We start from the raw sequence: 19,340 nt of genomic DNA on the forward strand, positions 1-19,340 counted from the left end.
TTCGCGTCGTACTGCGCTGACGAGGGCATTCAGCGCCACTACTCCGCGCCGTACAGCCCACAACAGAACGACGTCGTCGAGCGGCTGCAACCAGACGGTTGTGGGGATGGCTTGGGCCCTCCTCAAGTAGAGGGGGATGCCGGCTGTCTTCTGGGGAGAGGCGGTGGTGACGGCCGTCTACATCCTCAACTGCTCGCCTACCAAGGCACTCGATGGCAGGACGCCGTACGTGGCTTGGCATGGGCGCAAGCCGGCGGTCTTCCACTTGCGGGTCTTTGGCTATCTCGTGTTCGCCAAGGAGCTTGGCCACATCAGCAAGCTCGACGACAGGAGCACTCTAGGAGTGTTCATCGGCTACGCGGAGGGCTCGAAGGCCTAGCGCATCCTCGACCCGAAGACACAGCGTGTGCGCACGGCGCGTGACGTTGTGTTCGACGAAGGGCGAGGCTAGGCGTGGGACAAGGCGGTGGACGATGGCTCGGCTCCGACGTACGATGACTTCACTGTCGAGTACGTCCACTTTGAGGGAGCTGGGGGAGTAGGCGGCTCTTCTTCGGCGAGCGCGTCTACCCCAGTCCCCGAGCCTCCACCGACCTCGGCGCCTGCTACTCCGATAGCACCACGCTCTCCAGCCAGGACCTCGGCTGCGATGAGTTCTTCGCCGGCTCCACCACAGCCGGCAACGCCATGCACCACTCCGGGCACGTCTACTCCACCACCAGCTCGTGTCGAGCACAGCCCGGTTGAGCTCGCTACTTCGCTCTCTCACGACGAGGAGCGCGTCGACGCGTACCACGACGACGAGCTGTTGCGGTACCGTACGATGGAGAACCTTCTCGGCGACCAGCCGGTGCCGGGACCGATGCCTCACGACCTGGAGGCGCAGTTGCACTTTGCGTGTGACGACGGCGAGCCTCGGTCGTTTGCAGAGGTCGAGAGACACGTAGCATGACGCGCCACGATGCAGTTGGAGATGGATGCGGTTGAGAAGAACCGCACCTGGGAGCTTGCTGACCTTCCTCGTGGTCACCGCGCGATCACCCTTAAGTCAGTGTACAAGCTGAAGAGGGATGAAGCCGGTGCCATCGTCAAGCACAAGGCTCGCTTGGTGGCACGAGGTTTCGTGCAGCAGGAGGGGGTCGACTTCGATGACGCCTTTGCTCCCGTGGCACGGATGGAGTCTGTGCGACTCCTTGAGCTAGCTGCCCAGGAGGGCTGGCATGTTCATCACATGGACGTCAAGTCGGCGTTCCTTAATGGCGACTTGAAGGAGGAGGTCTACGTGCACCAGCCGCCGGGATTTGCGATCCCCAGCAAGGAGGGCAAGGTGTTCCGCCTGCGCAAGGCCCTCTATGGCTTACGGCAGGCACCGAGGGCGTGGAATGCCAAGTTGGATTTCACGTTAAAGGGGATGGGCTTCGAGCAAAGCCCGCACGAGGCGGCCATCTACCGATGGGGCAGTGGAGGTAATGCTCTGCTGGTGGGTGTCTACGTCGACGACTTGGTGATCACCGGCACCAAGGATGCGGAGGTGGCAGCATTCAAGGAAGAGATGAAGGTCACCTTCTAGATGAGTGACCCGGGGCCTCTCTCCTTCTACCTGGGAATCGAGGTGCACCAGGATGACTCCGGGATCACGCTTCGACAGACCGCCTACGCCAAGCGCGTCGTTGAGCTAGCTGGGCTCACCGACTGCAACCCAGCTCTCACTCCGATGGAGAGGCTAAAGCTAAGCCGCGACAGCACGACGGAGGAGGTGGATGCTACGCAGTACCGACGTCTTGTGGGGAGCCTTCGCTACCTCGCCCACACACGGCCGGACCTAGCATTCTCTGTCAGCTATGTTAGTCGGTTCATGCAGCGACCGACAACGGAGCACCAGCAGGCTGTGAAGAGGATCATTCGCTACGTTGTGGGGACTCTCGACCACGGCTTCTACTACCCTAGGTTCCCTGGGGCGGCACACTTCGTCGGGTACAGCGACAGCGACCACGCCGGCGATGTCGACACCAGCAAAAGCACGAGCGGGATCCTCTTCTTCCTCGGCAAGTGTCTCGTTAGCTGGCAGTCGGTCAAGCCGCAGGTGGTGGCCTTGTCCAGCTGCGAGGCCGAGAACATAGCGGCCTCCACCGCTTCGACTCAGGCGCTCTGGCTCGCTCGACTGTTTGGTGATCTCCTCGGCAGAGACACTAGAGCGGTGGAGCTCAGGGTGGACAGCAAGTCCGCTCTGGCCCTGGTAAAGATCCCCGTCTTCCATGAACACAGCAAGCACATTCGGGTGAGGTACCACTTCATCCGAGGCTGCCTTGAGGAAGAGAGCATCAAGGCGAGCTACATCAACACCAAGGACCAGCTTGCGGACCTGCTCACCAAGCCCCTTGGGAGGATCAAGTTCCTTGAGCTCTGCTCCAGGACCGGGATGGTTCAACTTTCCCACAAGACGACGCATAAGACTTAGGGGGAGAATGATGGATAAGTCTGGCTGTTCTGGTGTTTGTGGGGCTGTTGTGGTCTTTGTGTTTTTAGGACAGCATAGGACAGCATCTTAGACTAGAGGGCAACATCTAGGACAGCACCTTAGACTAGCATCTAGAGGATAGCATCTTAGCATCTAGGACAGCATCTTAGACTAGCATCTTGACATATGTTTGGCTGGCTAGCAGCCTATAAATATGTATCCCCAACCCCTCGGGTTGGTATGGCATTGAGAAATAAACCAGAAAATTATCCCAACTCCTAGTGTCATCCTCTCTCGATGAGAGTAAGAATTTTGCTACTTCCAAGAGTGAGAATTCAGCGACTAACACTAGGACAGCATCTTAGACTAGCATCTAGAGGACAGCATCTTAGCATCTAGGACAGCATCTTGGACTAGCATCTTGGCATATGCTTGGCTGGCTAGCAGCTTATAAATATGTATCCCTAACCCCTTGGGTTGGTATGGCATTGAGAAATAAAACAGAAAATTGTCCCAACTCCTAGTGTCATCCTCTCTCGATGAGAGTAAGAATTCTGCTACTTCAAATAGTGAGAATTCAGCGACTAACACCTAGTAAGATGTAGCATCTTTGAGAATAATAATACTTTACAATCTTATTTCCTTGATTTATTACTGTGTTGTTTTGATTGTTCATTGGATCGGTGTTATGCTGATGAAAGCTGAATATTACCTAAAAATATGTTGGGGGTAATGATACAATGGAAAGAAAAATTATTATAGGGCATTGCAGTTTCTTCTCCATCTGCATGCTTATATGGTATGTAGAAAATTGGTACTGTGGTCAGTTGCTTTTAATTTTTATGCTTGTTAGGCTAATACTTCAAATTCACTGCTAGACTTTTTTCTCCAGTACCCTTTGTGTCATTGTTCTAGAATTAATGCGTTCGTTCTCTCCTCTCCAGCCCAATAGAGTAGTGTGTACACCTCTGAAAGCAATCTCTGCTTGTTCATTGGAAGGCATGGAACTACCTACTGAGGTGCAGCTACTTTTTTTGTTTTTGTTTCTGTTTCTTTTTTCTCCTGACTGGAAGGCGCGTGACCTGTCATGTTAGATCTGATATTGGCTCCTGGCGGAGTAACAAGGGAAGTGGCAAATTTGACTTTTTTCATTCCTATAAATTCTAAGATGACGACAAGTTGTCTTGTTTAATAAAATGTATGTTCAAGATTGTATATTACATATTCCATGTTTCAGGCTCATGCTGATGTCAATGCTGGTACTGTAACCCCACTAATAGCAGCTGCATATGCTGGCTCAACTGATTGCATCAAATGTTTGTTGAAAGCTGGTGCTGATGCGAATATACCTGATCAGGTGAGCTTGTCCTGCTACTTGTTCATTATGTCTCTTGTTGAGTTTCTGGGCTCTCTATTATACTTGCAAAACAATCTGGGTTATTTCTCTATTGTATTATCAAAATCAATCTTCTAGGAATATTATAGAATAGAATGAATGAATGGCTTGCTGCAACACTATAAGGTGTTTGGATAGTTTAGGATACCTGTAAGATCCATTTGTTGATAAAAGAAGCGCATAAGTTAGGAGATCGAATGTGAACTTCTCCAGATTCCTTATTCCAATAAAATAGTTACATTTGATGCTCATGAGGTTAGGTGACATGACGCAAGGTTGAAATGTTGGGTGTTTGTTCATAACTCGGAGCAGTTTAGTGAATTTGCATTGCTTTGAAGTTGTAAAATATTTATCACTCTCCGAAAACATGAATACCAAATCTTACTGGTGCTAAAATTGGTGTCTCGCATATGCGCATATACAAGTATTGTTTTCCCTCTTAATGCAATGATATGCAGCTCTCGTGCGTGTTCAATGAAAAAAAAAATAGGCAGGATACCTCCTTGCCGCAGGAAAGAAGAACTCTGGAAGCCTAGTCTCAACGTTAATGCATCTGCTCACTGCATGTCCATGGGATAATGTGAATTAGTACAATGCCCTATTACATGCTAATGTGATTAATACATGCCTTGGTCAATCATCTATTATTACTAACATTCATTTCTAAGCTTATTGTGCAACAAAATACCTAGCCTTTTTATTCCCTAAGCTCTTCCAAGTTTATTTTTAAAATTTATCCTTGATTTTCCTCTTAACAGACTGGTAGAGTGCCAATAGAATTTGCTGCAACCCAAAGATGGAAGGAATGTGTTGATGTTCTTTTCCCTGTCACAACCCCTTTGGTTAAGGTTGCTGATTGGAGCACTACTGGAATAATTGAACATTCAAAACCTATGAGTTCAAAACCACAGGTATGAACATTTACTATTATACTTAATGTGGCAGATGTGCTGGTGGTGTTAGCTTTTATACAGATTGCTGAAATTGATCTCATACCCTTGTTATAAAAATGTATATGCTTTTATTTTACTTCATTTACACATGTTATTTAGGATGAAAATGATGGATCTGATTTTGAAGCACAAGGGGATGCCGCAATCGGTAAAAGTAATTATGCTCATACATTGACTGTTTATACTATGGTAAGTTCTTGCATCATATACTATAGGAGTTATGTTGCAATTTATTTTAGTAGTATCAACTCACTTTTTGTGACCTAGACCTACTAACTAGTGTTGCATATTGATGATCCTGATTATACAGTTAACCTGTTATGGGTCTAAACGAGCCCTTAAGGTGTTGGGCTTAAGATGGCCTAGCCTGGGTTGGCATGAACAGCAACCAAGGGTACTGTAGCGCACGTTGGTAGAATCGATGATCCTACAACGACTGCGGAGGGCATAGGGGTAGGAGACGGGTGGCCAGGGCCTGAACCCTCGGCATCGAGTGGGTGCCGTGAGGGCGTGCGTGAGGGAGAGGAGAGGGATGCAGGGGAGAAGCCAGCAACAATACTGAATTGTTGCTTTGCTTAACTTTCTTTCACGGACATTACAGGTTCTTATTTCCCTCATCACTAATTCACACCACTCAACTAAGTCCTTATCTAAGAAAAGTAAATACTTTCACGGCTGGGAAACACTTGAAAGGGTCTAGAGGCGCATGCCAGCATGCAATGGCCAGGAAGCAGTCACAGCACTTAGCCACGGACACAGTCAGAGCACATAACATCTCTTCCCTCCTCCGCAGACAGCTCGTCCTCGAGCTGGACGTCGGGGTAGTCCTCCGGTGGAAGACTGCGGGGCTCCGTGAATACCGCAGTGTATTGCTGTAGGAGGTGGTCCAGTCGGGGCTGTTGTGGTGCCCCGACGATGGTGCGGACAGACGGTTGCTGGACGTTGTCACAAGGTTAGCCCACCCCCTTCCAAAAGATGTGGCGGTTGTCTCGCCAGAATGCTAGACAGTGGTCCTTGAAGTCCCACAGTATGGGGCCCAAAGTCCGCAGGAAGTCAACGCCAAGGACGAGGTCGAAGGCGAAGCCACCCAAATCGATGCCATAGCAGCTGATGGAGAAATCAGCGCGGTTGATGCTTATTGCGACGTTGCGAGCCACCCCCCAACAGGTGATGCGGTCACCATTGGCCACAGTGACCTGCTTGTTGGCATCGGCCAAAGTAATGAACTGGACGTGGCGTAGGACCCCGGTGTCGATGAAGTTGTGTGTGGAGCCGAAGTCAAGCAGCGCGACGAGGCGGTGGCCGTGGACGTAGAGATGCATGGTGTCCTCCATGTGGATGCCGCCGATCGCGTGGAGGGACATGGCGGGATGGTTGGCGACGTCCTCGACTGCCAGCACAACAGTCACGTTCTCAACTGCGTCGTCGTCGATATAGTCTGAGGCCTCCAGGAAGAACAGGCGCTGGCACTTGTGGCCACGCACATACGGCTCATCATAGTTGTAACAGAGCCCTTGGCGACGGCACTCAGCCATCTCAGCCGGAGAAAGGCGACGAAAGGCTTGGGGTGGCGCCGGCAGGGCAGGGACCGACGGTGGGGCGGGCAAAGCCGACACCACGTCGGGCATGGCTTGGGTGCCCGTGGCTGGTCGTTGCGGCTCCGGAAGCGCAGGTGCCGGCCACTGAGGTGCTTGGGCAATGTGCTGGACGGGCGCTAGGAGCATGGCCTCGGCATGGCGCTCAAATGCCCGTGCGAGGTGCATCGCCATCTAAAGATCATGCGGTTCCCGAAGTTCGACGTCGACGCAGATGTGCTCGGGAAGGCCTCCCACGAACAGCTCTGCTTTCTGGACCGGGGAGAGGTTGCGTGTGTGGCATAGGAGTGCGTTGAAGTGCTCGAAGTACTCCTGAACGGTGTAGAGGAAGGGCAGCCTGCCGAGTTCAGACAGTCGGCTGCCACGGATGGCTGGCCCGAAGCGCTGGTTGCAGAGTTCCTTGAAACGGTCCTAGCCGGGCATCCCTTCGTCCTACTGTAGCGCATATTACCAGGTCTGAGCCGCACCGAGCAAGTGATAGGAGGCGAGCCAGACACGATCCGAAGCTAAGGTGCTCTGGCCCTGGAAATACTGCTCGCAGCGATTGAGCCAGTTCAGCGGATCCTCGAAGTCATCATAGGTGGAGAATTCTAGCTTGTAAAGTCATGGGGGACCCAGGCCCGAGCCGGCGTTGGGAGCGGGCGCCTCCGGACCACCGAGGAATGGAGAAGTGCCTCCCGCGGGTGGAAACAACACCGTATGCGGCACGCTGAAGGGGAACTACGGGTGGATGCTGTACGGGAACTGGCCGTCGGTGCCGAGAACAGGCAGCGCGCCGTAGTGGTTGAAGGCTGCAGTGCCGTTGGCCGCAGAAGCAGATGTGGTGCCGTCGGTGAAGGCAGGGGTGCTGGCGCCCGCAAATGCACGGGCACCCGCCGAGAGCATGGCGATGGAGGGATTGGGGATGGGGAGTGGGGCATGTGAATTTGGTGGATGGGAAGGGGAGCAGAGGAGGCAGATAGGGTGGTGGTGGGAGCAATGGTCACTAAAACGGCCGGCATGGAGAATATGACCATGCCATAGGCTGGCATCCCATAGGGAAATTCAGGTGGCATAGTGGCAGCAGGCGGCGGCAGCGGCTGGGCTTCGATGGCCACTAGGCGCGCAGAAATGCCGACAACGGTGCGCGTCAAATCCGCAACAGCCTTGACTAGGGGATTGGGCGATGAAGCGGAGGGCCGGCGGCACAGGCGGCGCGACGGATTTGTTAGCGCCGGCGTCGGAACCTGGCATCACTGATACCAGATTGGTAGAATCGATGATCCTACAACGACTGCGGAGGGCGTAGGGGTAGGAGACCGGTGGCCGGGGCCTGAACCCCCGGCGTCGAGTGGGTGCCGTGAGGGCGTGCGTGAGGGAGAGGAGAGGGACGCAGGGGAGAAGCCTAGCAAAAATACTGAATTGTTGCTTTGTTTAACTTTCACGGACATTACAGATTCTTATTTCCCTCATCACTAACTCACACCACTCGACTAAGTCCTTATCTAAGAATAGTAAATACTTTCACGGCTGGGAAACACTTGAAAGGGTCTAGAGGCGCATGCCAGCATGCAATGGCCAGGAAGCAGTCACAGCACTTAGCCACGGACACAGTCACAGCACATAACACACATACTGTAGCACTACCAGGAGTCCGTCTAGGTTTATGTTTGGGAAGAGTCTAGCAGATAGAGTCAAGTTGAGTCAGGTTGGATCCTTATCATAATATAAAAGGGAGATGTAACTATTGGAATTAAGTAAGAATAGTGTAGGGTCCTTATCATAATATAAAGGGAGATGTAACTATTGGAATTAAGTAAGAATAGTGTAGGGGTAAAACCCTAACGCTCTATAGTCTCTCCATGCTTGAGCCAGCAGCGGCCATGCCACCCTCCCTGCGCCCAGGTAGCTGCAGCACGCTCCCCCCCCCCCCCCCCCCGCGTCTGTCTCTCTCTGAGGTATGGCGAGCCCTAGGGCAGCCGTTCCCCTCATCTAATCCACCCCAATTCCCCAAATCTACCATCTAATCCATCTCTCAAGATACAAACTGTTACATCTGGTATCAAGAGCCACGTTCCTAATCTGTTGCGATGGAGGAAATCACGACATCGGCAGCCGATTGATGCAGCAGCTAGACATGATCCTAGCACGAGGACGAGGTTCCTCATTATCAACAGATCGCCACCAATCCAAGGACAAGGCACCAGAGGGGTCAATTTGCGTTTGCCTGCCCAAAAGAGGAGCATCAACAATGACGACTTCAACACCTGCCGCATTCAACACTCAAATTACCCCCAAATCTTTTTATACAAATGCATCAACAAGGGCAGACTCAAATTGGCGGAATACCCTTGGCGTCGACAACATCTACAACAACAGTAGGTCCACCAACATCGCCCATACCATCCTGCATGTCGGTTACATCTACATCAGCACCATCTCCACCTCTGGTGAAATCTACACCAGCGTTGACTACTACAACAAAGCTAGCCATACCCACACTTGTGTCACTAACAGGCGCCATCACTGTAATGCCATCACCGCCTACGCCGACTGCAACACCACCACCTTCATCGACATCAGCGGCGACAACTACCCACACAATTGGCATCATCTTCGCTGTCAGCTGCTACACATAAGGCTAGCGATGATTTGGGAGTGGCCATGACTAACCTTGCCACATCTGCCCGCATGTCTTCTTCTTTGGCCCACACTACCACAAATTAGATGCCATCCACATCGCCGACCCGTGCAATGTCACATCAACCACAGATGCCTTGGGCGCCCCGTCCAGTGATCCAAAGGAGTTCAACCACGACAAATCTCCTACTACCTCGACCTCTATTGACAATGCTACAACAAGTCAGTTATCATTGACTTCGTCCTTCATCGTGAACACAACGACGCCACTAGTACCATATACGACAACAACGACCACTGTCGTGAGACCCGTCCTCTCTTCGTCGCACATGCCTACCTATACGCCAACTCCTGTCATCGTCAAGCCTGATCACCTGGCAATTCTCACATGCTTTCATCTCCTTGAGCTAACTGGAAAGAACATCAGTGGAGGCGTAGTTCATGGTGTTCAGGTGAAGCACAAGACTGCTCCCCTACCAGCTGGTGCTTCATCAATGATTAGCGCACCTTCTAGGACAACGACTACACAGAGCTCCAGGTCAGCATTTGGAGCCAACTCAGGGAACATAAGAGGCCCTAATATTGGTTCTACCGCTACATCAGATCCTCCCTACATCCTTAAACGACCGTCCCTCACAATGGGAATCTGATGCTTCTTCCTCTCTAGTAACGCAAGGTAACCGATGAAATCGACCTTTCCACCTCAACTAGTCGGGTCAATCCTTGATCTGATCCCTGCGCTCACAACAGCAACCTCCGATCTACACGAGTCGACTATTCCCTTCGACTCACTACTACTGATGGCCGCTTTGCCCTAAGGACCAACACACAACGACATCAACAATCATCATTGATCACCAGCACTAGGGCCATTATAGCCGAGGAGACCTAGGTTCAACTTGAAATTTTTCTTGGAACTAATCAGGCTGAACTCAATGCGGCACCATCTGAGCCCTCTATCTACAATGCCCCAGTCTCAGCAACTCCAACAAACAAGGTGTACCAAAACAGCATGCAATAGATTGCAACGCGATGTGTTGCGTCAAAAAGGCACGAGAGATGTCATGGGTCTAAACGAACCCTTAAGGTGTTGGCCCAAGATGACCTGGGCTGGCATGAACAGTACCCGTGGGTACTCTAGCACGCGCTGTACTGCCATCGGGAGTCTGTCTAGTTCTAGGTTTAGGAAGAGTTGGAAGATTGGATTGCTTGTAAGTCAAGTCGAGTCAGGTTGGGTCGTACCTATAAATATAAAGGCAGATGTAACTATTGGAATTAAGCAAGAATAGTCTAGGGGTAAAACCCTAAGGCCCTCTAGTCTTTCCACGATTCATTTAATCCAATGTCCATCCTAATTATTAATGTTTACATATGTTTTGCAATTCAAGAACAAAATAGTGTATCAATATATACAGAATATATATTTTTCTTATGTTATGATTGAGTACAAATATTGAATAATTCAGTTTCATTACATGATCTTTGGTTCAACAATTAACATCGTTTGATTTCTGCAGGCAGTGGAGATCAACCCTGATGATTCAACCTTGTATGCAAAGAGGAGTCTTTGTTCGCTTCATGCAGGTGATAAAAGCAAGGCTTTGGATGATGCTAATATCTACAAAGATATGCAGCCAGAATTATCAAAATCACGCTCTGAGCAAGCAGCAGCTCTGATACTAGTGAAGGTGAGTTGCGTTGAGACCTAATTTTCCTTATTCTGCATTGTACTTCGTGTTCATGTATCTGCATTAATGTATTTAGGAGTATGATAGTTCATGTATCTGCACTAATGCATTTAGGAGTATGATAGAGCAGTTGAAGTACTCATGACGGGTTTGAGACTGGATTTTGAAAGGAAACCAACTGACAAGGCATTCAGGAAACCTCTGCTATGGTTGGTTCAGTTCTTTTGGTTTGGAAGGTTTGTATCATTTATGCTAAAACTGGTTACATTTACGTTCTCGTTTGGTTCTGAGAATTGGTTATACAGGATGAAGCTTATATCTTATTTACCTGTGCTGGGCTACCAAAATGCTAATGTAAACATTTAACCATATTTGCAGTGAGGACCATCCCTGAAGAAAGTTGCTACAGAAAAAGGTAAAAAGAAAATGCACAAGGCAAGATGAGATTTGTTAGGCTAGAAGAGGAGAGTTTTCAAGCAGTTTAGACTACTGCACAGGCAAGGTACTCAAAAGGCGAAGCATCCTTCGAGTGCCGGGGGTGCCCTTTTTATTTTCTTGGATCCTGCATTTTATCTCGAACCTGCCAATGTTGTGACGGTAGTAGAAGCTGCACGGTATGTGTGATATATCTAGGGATGGGCATGAATTAATCCATCGGTCCCATGGTGCAACTTAGTTATCTTTTTTTTTAGTAACTCGGACTGAAATCTTAATTGATTAAGTTGAACCAGAGTGGATCCATAGGTATCCATGCCTGCTTTAACTATTGCTTGTACAATATACGGTGCTCGTCTTCATCCATCCACTTTGGTATGATCAAACAGCGCTGCTAGGCTGAAGACCTTTAATAAACACAAAAGAAAAAGAGAGAAGAAACTAGTGATTATTAACAGGGTTCGGGTTATCAGAAACCTGTGTTATGGTCTTATGGGTGTTATTTGAACCTCGTGTTCAAAGTTGAAGGCTTATTCGAGATGTTGAATGCCGTCCTTTCTTGTTAGTAGGTCACTTGCTTATGATCTGCCAGAGGTGAAGTGTTTGACACAAAGTACGCCAAGCACTGAACATTTCGAGGTGTACCCAAAGGCGTCATATGCAAATTATTTGAAAAATCCAAAGAGCGTCACGCTAGGAGGGACCTCGGCTAGATGCGCAGGTCGCCCTACTACACTTCGAGGATGGAAAAATTTTGGGCTCAATATAATCAAATGCATATTGAGTGATTCTGTGATAATATAGAAAAATTAGCTAGCTAATAGCTGCTATTTTTTAGCTAGCTAACTTTTTCTTTTGGAGGCGTTTGGATCTAGTTGCTAATAGGTGGTTAGATAGTGAGTTGAAGGTACATATAAACTATTAGCAACTACAAACCTGTTAATGTAACTAATAGTTAGCAACTCTCCCACTAATAATTATCAGGTCATTAGCAGGTCTGTTTGGATCCATTAGTACATAGATGCTAATTTTTAGTGCTAATGGATCTAAACATGCCTTAAGTAAATGGATGTAGATAGATGGGCTTGGGTGAAGAAACCTCGTTGTGGCCTAAAGCAAGCACCTCGTGCTTGGTTGAGCGATTTACTTCAGTTGTTAAAGCTGCTGTTTTACTCATGGTTATCATGTCTTGGTTTATTTGTGCATATTTCTAAGCATGGATACACATTACTATTGCTTTATGTGGATGATATGTTAATTGCTGGTGATGATAATGAATGTATCGCCTTCGTAAAGGCATGCCTTAATGAGCAATTCATGATGTCAAACCTAGGTCCCTTGAGCTACTTTCTAGGATTATAAGTCACATCGACTTCTCATGACTATTATCTATCTCTAACACAAATATCTTCAAGACTTATAACTCATTTAGGCCTTACCGATACTCAAATTGCAACAACACCTATGGAGTTTAATCTTCATCTACAGCTCAGTGATGGTATGCCACTTGCTGATCCCTCTAGATATCATAAGATGGTTGACAGCCTTGTCTATCTTACTATCACAAGGCCAGACACTGCTCATGCTATCCATATTCTTAGTCAGTTTGTTAGTGCTCCCACCTTAATTCATTATGCGCATTTGCTTCATCTTCTAAGGTATTTATTCAAGGTAGACATCATCACAATGACTGTTGCATGATTACTCTGATTCTACTTGGGCAAGTGACCTTATGGATCTTTGCTCTATCACTGGTTATTGCATCTTCATTGGTGATTCTCTGATCCCATAGCTTGGAGATCAAAGAAACAAAGTGCGGTGTCATGTTCTAGTGTTGAGGTAGAGCTAAGAGCTCTTGCCACTACAATTGCTGAGATAATTTGGCTCAGATGGATGTTGGCTGAGCTTGGGGTTTCATGTGATACATCTACACCTCTTTTATGTGATAATACTAGTGCTATTCAAATAGCAAATAATTCAATAAATCTTGAGCTAACCAAGCATATTAGTGTTGATGCATCCTTTGTGAGATCTCATTGCCAACAATCTACCATAGATCTCAAATATGTTTCATCAGAACTTCAAGTAGCTGATTTCTTCACTAAGCCTCAAACAAAAGAACAATTCTATCTTTGAACTCAATGTGTCTAATTTTTGGTCAAGCTTCACCTCGAGTTGCGGGGAGGGGATGTTGTCAAGTGTAGCATGTAATATAGGAATATAATTTCACTCTTCTAGCACCCGGTATGGATATCTCTTATGCTCAATTGGATTATTCTGCAAGCGCATAGAATTATCGATGTAGAACTTCACAAGGGAGTATCCCGAGTATTGTATTTATATCCTTAGGGAAAGCATATGGCTAAGATAATTGACTAATATAATTCCTAATGATTAAACTATAGACAAATCTCCGTCTTTAGATGGGGGGTAACAATAATGTTGAGTATAGTAAAGGGATATGATCAAGTAGAGGAACTAAATAAATAGCGTAGCTAGTGGGAGATCACAAAGTGAGTATAAGAATCCTAGGATACTTCAATTCAAGTACAACTCTAGCCAAGAACTATAGTGATACCGATAAACCAACAAATAGTGAGGATGCAATAGCACTTCAGGGTGCAGCCCACCCTAATCAACCCAGAAGATTGACTAGACTAGGAATCCAATGAGCCCTATGATTTAATAACAAACTCTATTGTAGTAGAATACAGAGGATGGACAGAGCTGTCACCATTTGCTAGCTACCACCACAATCTATCTGGAGAGCTAGCCACAATCCAAGGTAACAAATAGTATAAACACCACGCTTACACTATTTGATACTACTCTAATCTCGCGCTAAGACTAGAGCACCAGCTAGTGACAAAGATCTCGTGCTGTGAGAGCCAATTATACTAAACAAGGTAGTTATAGGTATCACCAAAGTATAACTAAAGATCAAGACTAGTACTCAAAGTAACAAGACTTGAAGCAGTACTTCAATAGAAATTAATATATATTGAAATGAATAAAGTCTTACAAAGAGATACAAGAGCTATACCATAGACTCCTGAAGATTGCTTCTGGGCTCTTAGTAGAGCTCAACTCACTCTAACTCCCACTACTAGCCTAACTACTAAAGAGTGGACTGCAAGTGATTCTTCTTTTGACTTTATTACTTGATGATTACAACAGAGCCAAATGCCCCATATTTATAGTATACAAGAGGAGCAGGCAGTGCTTGAGGCGGTGGAGCTGACAAGTGGTGTTAGGCGACCCCCTATAGGGTCGGGCAATGCTAGGATGCGGCACCTCTTGATCCCCTGGCTGTGGTTGATGCTCAGAGGTGGTTGGCGGTTACATAGAGGCGGTTGATAGTTAGTGGAGTTTTTCAAATGCAAATGGAGGCCTCTCCAATCCTTAGAGCATCTCTAAGATATTAGCCAAATCGTTTTCTAAAGGTAAATTTGACTATTATTGAAGGAAAAATATTTCCAACAGACTCTATAAATGACTCTAAATTTAGTAGCTCTCCATCCCACCTTATTCGTTCTCCATTTTTGGATAGCCTACCTCACTAGTCATCTATGAAAGCTCTAGTTTGGCTCTGGTGAATTGATAAAACTTTAAGTGCTAACCTAGTTTATGAAAGTGATCATGAGATAGGTAGCACTATTTCAAGTGGTGGAGCAATGTTGAAGATCATGATGATGGTATGACCATGGTGATGATCAAGTGCTTGGACTTGGAAAAGAAGAAAGAGAAAAATAAAAAGCTCAAGGCAAAGGTGAAATCTTGATAGGAGCTTTTTGGTTTGGTGATCGAGACACTTAGTGAGTGTGATCACATTTAGGATCGATAGCCGTACTATTAAGAGGGGTGAAACTCGTATAAAAATGCGGTTATCAAGGTGTCACTAGATGCTCTAACTCATTACATATGCATTTAGATCTAGTGGAGTGCTAACACCCTTGAAAATATTTGTGAAAATATGCTAACACACATGCACAAGGTGATACACTTGGTGGTTGGCACATTTGAGCAAGGGTAGAGAAGTTGGTGATGTGGAGGTGTTTTTCACTAAAAATCTATGATCGGACGCTGAACCCGAGGTGACTGGACACCGAGGTGGTGAGTCTGGTCATTTATAAGTGTTGGCATGCTCGGGCTCAGTCGGTTCAGCGACCGGACGCTGCACAGTGAAAGTGACCGAACGCGCAGGGACTGCGTCTGGTCACAGGTGACATACGCCGATGTTTGGCGCAAAACTTGGTGTGTAGAGGTGAAGGCAGGACCAGATGCTAGCTTGAGTCCAGTCAGTATGAAACTGATGCGTCTGGTCGGCGTTTTGTTGCTCGGGGAGCTCTCTAAAAATGACCTGACGCTGGGAAGCCGAGTTGATCGGCGCGTCCGGTCGTCTGTTGACTGCGCGCGGGGTTGAACTGATCTGACATGGGGGCTAGCATGTTCGATCCTTCATTAACGCGAGCGTGGGAGCAAGTTAGCCACTGGAGATTGGGCGACACATATTTGAAGGCAGGACACATGGCGAAGATCCCATGACCAGACGCTAGACCGGGTGCGTTCAGTCATTCTGATCGGGGCATCCGGTCAGTGCGAGTTGGGCTGCTGTGTGAGCCCAACGGCTCTATTTCGATGGAGCCTCTATAAAAGATGTTTGGCCAGCTCAAGATCATGCTCTTGGCCATTTGCATTGACATGACAACCTTATGAGCTTAGCCAAAGCCTCCCATTCATTCCATCATAGATTCATCATCTTTGTATGATTGGGAGTGAATCCAAGTGTATTACTTGAGTGATTGCATCTAGAGGCACTTGGTATTCGTGTTTCGCTGCAGGATTCGCTTGTTACTCTTGGTGGTTGCCGCCACCTAGATGGTTTGGTGCAGCAAGGATCGTCGAGCGGAGAAAGGTGCTTGTCTCTGACTCCGATTGTGGTGATTATGAGGGGTTCTTGACCTTTCCCCGGCGGAGAGCCAAAATGTACTCTAGTGGATTGCTCGTAGCTTGTGTGATCCTCATCTTGTGTTGGTTGTGCGGCACCCTATTGAGGGTTTGGCGTGTGATGCCAATTAATGCGTGAACCTCCAAGTGAGTGAATCACCACAACAAGGACTAGCTTGCCGGCAAACAAGTGAACCTTAGTAAAAAATATTGTGTCATCTTGTTCCGAGGATTTCTTGATTGATTGTGATTTATTGGCTCCATCATATTGTGATTGGCTCTATCCTCGACATGGCGGTATAATCATCACATCCCCTCTCTTGTATTTACATTTCTAGTGTTGCTTCTCTCTTTAGTGTAATTAGTTTTAAGAGCAAGCTTGTGTCGATCTAGTAGTTAGTGTGTCTCTTTAGTTAGTCTTTGAGTGCACTCTAACTTAGTGTAGTGACATAACCTTTGTATGCTTAGAGATCATAGTTACTAGAATTGTGGTAGGTGGCTTGCATTTTTAATAGGCTAGCGCAACATTCGTTTGGCCTCATATTTATCTAACCAGTTTGTTAAGTATTGTTGTAGAAATTTTTAATAGACTATTCATCCCCCTCTAGCCATTAGGACCTTTCAATCTAGCCTCTTGGTTTTACAGAGTCTGATGGAGTACTCTAGTATTTTTTGTCAAATCTATTTTAGAGAGTAGCTAAATTAGTAAATTTGGCTATTCTTTTTGGCTAATCTCTAGGAGATGCTCTGAGGCTCCATGGTGACCACAGAGTTCGACCCCAAATCAACATGTAGAAGTGCTCCATTTTGTGTTTGTTGATTCTCCACATGTATCGGTGACGTGGCAGAGGTGGGGTCGTCCGACCCCACCAGGTAGCCTTTGGTGGCCCTGCCTTCTCCCACGTGCTTCTGGTGCTTCGTATTTGAATTTTTTTGCCAATTTTCCACTACCATCCAAATAATTTCAAGTGCTCTTGGTGCTTCATATTTGAATGTTTTTGCCAATTTGCCACTACCATCCAAATAATTTCAAGTACAAGTGGAACCACACTATTTTGAAACAAAATACACTTGATGTTGATTTAGCCTTTATTTTGCTACATTATTGATGGTTGGAATTGACATTTAGTAGCCCGCTTCACTTGGAGACACCTGGCACCGCCCAAAGTAGAACCTTGCCCGCTTCACTTGGAGACATAGCCTTGTCTGCCGTGCCAAGTTTTTAAAACATGTTTGTACATGGATTAGGATGTTTTGAAAATTTATAGACATTTTTCAGTTTTCTAAGAAGTTTCTCGAGATGTTTTCACGAGCTCTAAATATTTTATTTAAATTTGTCCTATCCCAATATATCTTTATAAAATTTTTCATTTTTTTAAAGTTTAGATAAACTTTTGTAGTTTAAAAACCTTAATCGTGCGTGTTGTGGGCGTTACGTCTTACTGTGTAATTCTTAAAAAATCATTTATTGGATTTTTAACTAAAAAGACAAAACTGCCTTAAAACCACACCAAAATAGGGTAAGGAGTTAAGTTGAATGATCTTGAGAGTTTAGGAGTAAAAAAAAGTGTGATTTTGAAGTTTGATGGGAACATTCAGCGACAAGAGGTAGAATGATTTTTTTCCAAAAACAAATAAGTGATCCCGACTGGGATAGGATAGCCCACTCTTATCGGCCCATGAGACGCATACAAAAGCTGTGATTGGGCTCGAAATGATCTTGGCTTCTTATGTACGGAAGCGCAGATCGCCGACTCACGCTTCCCGCCCTCTTCCATTTCCCCTTCCCCTCAGCCCTCGCGGCTCCCCTCCCCCTTGCCGCCATGAGCTGCTCGTGAAATCCAATCAACCCTAACCTGCTCGAATCGTGCGAAGCCCTTTCCATGGAATCCTCCCTCTCCTACTCAGGCCGGCCTTCCTCATTTCCACAGCAAGTTCCGCCATGAAACCCCAGGGCCAACCTCTCCGTGGAGGACATCACGGTCAAACTCCTTAGCACGGTGTACACCGGCGATGTCCCGCAAGTCAAGAGTGAGTCCCGCAAGACACGACCCACCATTTCGGTTTCACACTTTGATCCTGGATCTAGAAGACTAATGTTAGCTTGTGCGGTGGGTGGACGGATGGGTTTCTGAGGGTACTGATTTTTGCAGAGCTAGCGAAACGGTTAGCTAAGGCGGGGAAGAGCATGGATGAGGTAGTGGCGGGGAAGGCCCTGTGGAATCGAGGTCACGGGCCCTTGCACTCTGCAGCAGGGGTAGGGAAGGTGGAGATATGCAAGTTCCTGATCAAGGATCTCAAGGTCGATGTGGACACGACTGGTTCCGTTGGTAAAATTTTGCTTTTCTCCACTTTGGTTGTTTGGTTGGCACATTTCGTTCACCCATTAGGGCATCCCCAACAGTGTTTGCGAAATTGCTAGCTGATTTGGCACGGTGCGGAAATAACAAAAGAGGAAAATCATAGTGTACAAACGTGGGGCCTAGACACAGAGATGTTGGGTTTTATCGGTAGCCGTGTGAGTTTAGCGATTTGTGGCATGCTAGTGAGATGCTTTTTCTGGTTCTCTCACCTCCACGTCAGAGAAAAAGTTGTTTCAGCTAGCGACTTCGATAGTTGTTGGGGACACCCTTATGCATGTGGTGTGCATTAATGATTGTGGTTTGTATCAAGTAGCGTATTTTAGGTTGTTGGGAGAAAAACTGTTGGGAGCTGGTTAGGGTGAGTGCTGGTACAAGCTATGTATGGGAAGTAGGTGGTAATTGCAAGTTTGCAACCCATGTTACATTCTTTCCTCAGTATGTGTGATTCTACAAATGCCAGATCTTGTGAAGGAAGGATTATTTTTTAAGACTAGTTCTCACCAATACACCTCTCAATTTCCATCAAAACATATGGGGGGCAATACCGATTTTTTTTTATTTTTTAGCCTTTTTTTTGAATTTTTTCCACAAATATGCCCCTAGAGGAAAGATTTTAGAATCTGGACCCTTAGCTCGGCACCATCGCTGTTGGTGCTGAGCTAACACGTCTCGGCGCCAGCGTCCCTGGCGCCGAGCTCTTGGGCTCAAAGCCATCGTGGTGGTGACATGGCAGGAAGCTCGGCGCTAGTCACCCTGGCGCCAAGCTCAGCACCGAGCTTGTGTTTTAACCTCAGCCCCAACCTTCCTACCCGAACCTTCTTCCTCTTCTTTCTCCTTCCTCTCGGGTTTTTTCTCTCTCCACCTCGTCCTACCTCATGAATCGGTA

General features: G+C 47.1%; 2 protein-coding genes and 1 pseudogene across 5 annotated transcripts; all 3 read left to right on the top strand.

The window, feature by feature from the left end:
* Positions 1-1,570: 1,570 nt before the first annotated feature.
* On the top strand, positions 1,571-2,568 carry LOC136548552 (secreted RxLR effector protein 161-like). Its single transcript, XM_066540035.1, has 2 exons — positions 1,571-2,278; positions 2,527-2,568. The coding sequence occupies exons 1-2, from the start codon at positions 1,571-1,573 to the stop codon at positions 2,566-2,568; spliced, it is 750 nt and encodes a 249-aa protein (XP_066396132.1).
* A 764-nt stretch (positions 2,569-3,332) lies between these two features.
* Positions 3,333-11,530, top strand: LOC136551556 (small glutamine-rich tetratricopeptide repeat-containing protein 2-like). Of its 4 annotated transcripts, none has more exons than XR_010782613.1 (7): positions 3,333-3,477; positions 3,696-3,815; positions 4,613-4,765; positions 4,907-4,996; positions 10,539-10,709; positions 10,835-10,945; positions 11,088-11,530. XR_010782613.1 is itself a non-coding variant. In XM_066543093.1 (7 exons), the coding sequence occupies exons 1-7, from the start codon at positions 3,379-3,381 to the stop codon at positions 11,101-11,103; spliced, it is 771 nt and encodes a 256-aa protein (XP_066399190.1). In that variant the 5' UTR covers positions 3,336-3,378; the 3' UTR covers positions 11,104-11,530. The 4 variants fall into 4 exon arrangements, 2 of the variants coding, with proteins under 2 accessions (XP_066399190.1, XP_066399191.1); XR_010782612.1 differs by having other exon boundaries at positions 10,840-10,945; XM_066543093.1 differs by having other exon boundaries at positions 3,336-3,477; positions 10,824-10,945.
* A 6,444-nt stretch (positions 11,531-17,974) lies between these two features.
* The window catches only part of LOC136548553 (uncharacterized), a 70,275-nt pseudogene continuing 68,909 nt past the window's right edge, over positions 17,975-19,340 (top strand).

This window comes from Miscanthus floridulus, chromosome 4 (assembly GCF_019320115.1).
Source record: "Miscanthus floridulus cultivar M001 chromosome 4, ASM1932011v1, whole genome shotgun sequence".
NCBI lineage: Eukaryota > Viridiplantae > Streptophyta > Magnoliopsida > Poales > Poaceae > Miscanthus > Miscanthus floridulus.

Coding starts and splice junctions, on each gene's coding strand:
- LOC136548552 (XM_066540035.1), top strand. CDS start 1,571: ATGAGTGACCCGGGGCCTCTCTCCTTCTACCTGGGAATCGAGGTGCAC. Junction 2,279..2,526: donor AACACAGCAAGCACATTCGG/GTGAGGTACCAC, acceptor TTGTGTTTTTAG/GACAGCATAGGACAGCATCT.
- LOC136551556 (XM_066543093.1), top strand. CDS start 3,379: ATGCGTTCGTTCTCTCCTCTCCAGCCCAATAGAGTAGTGTGTACACCT. Junction 3,816..4,612: donor ATGCGAATATACCTGATCAG/GTGAGCTTGTCC, acceptor TCCTCTTAACAG/ACTGGTAGAGTGCCAATAGA. Junction 4,766..4,906: donor CTATGAGTTCAAAACCACAG/GTATGAACATTT, acceptor CATGTTATTTAG/GATGAAAATGATGGATCTGA.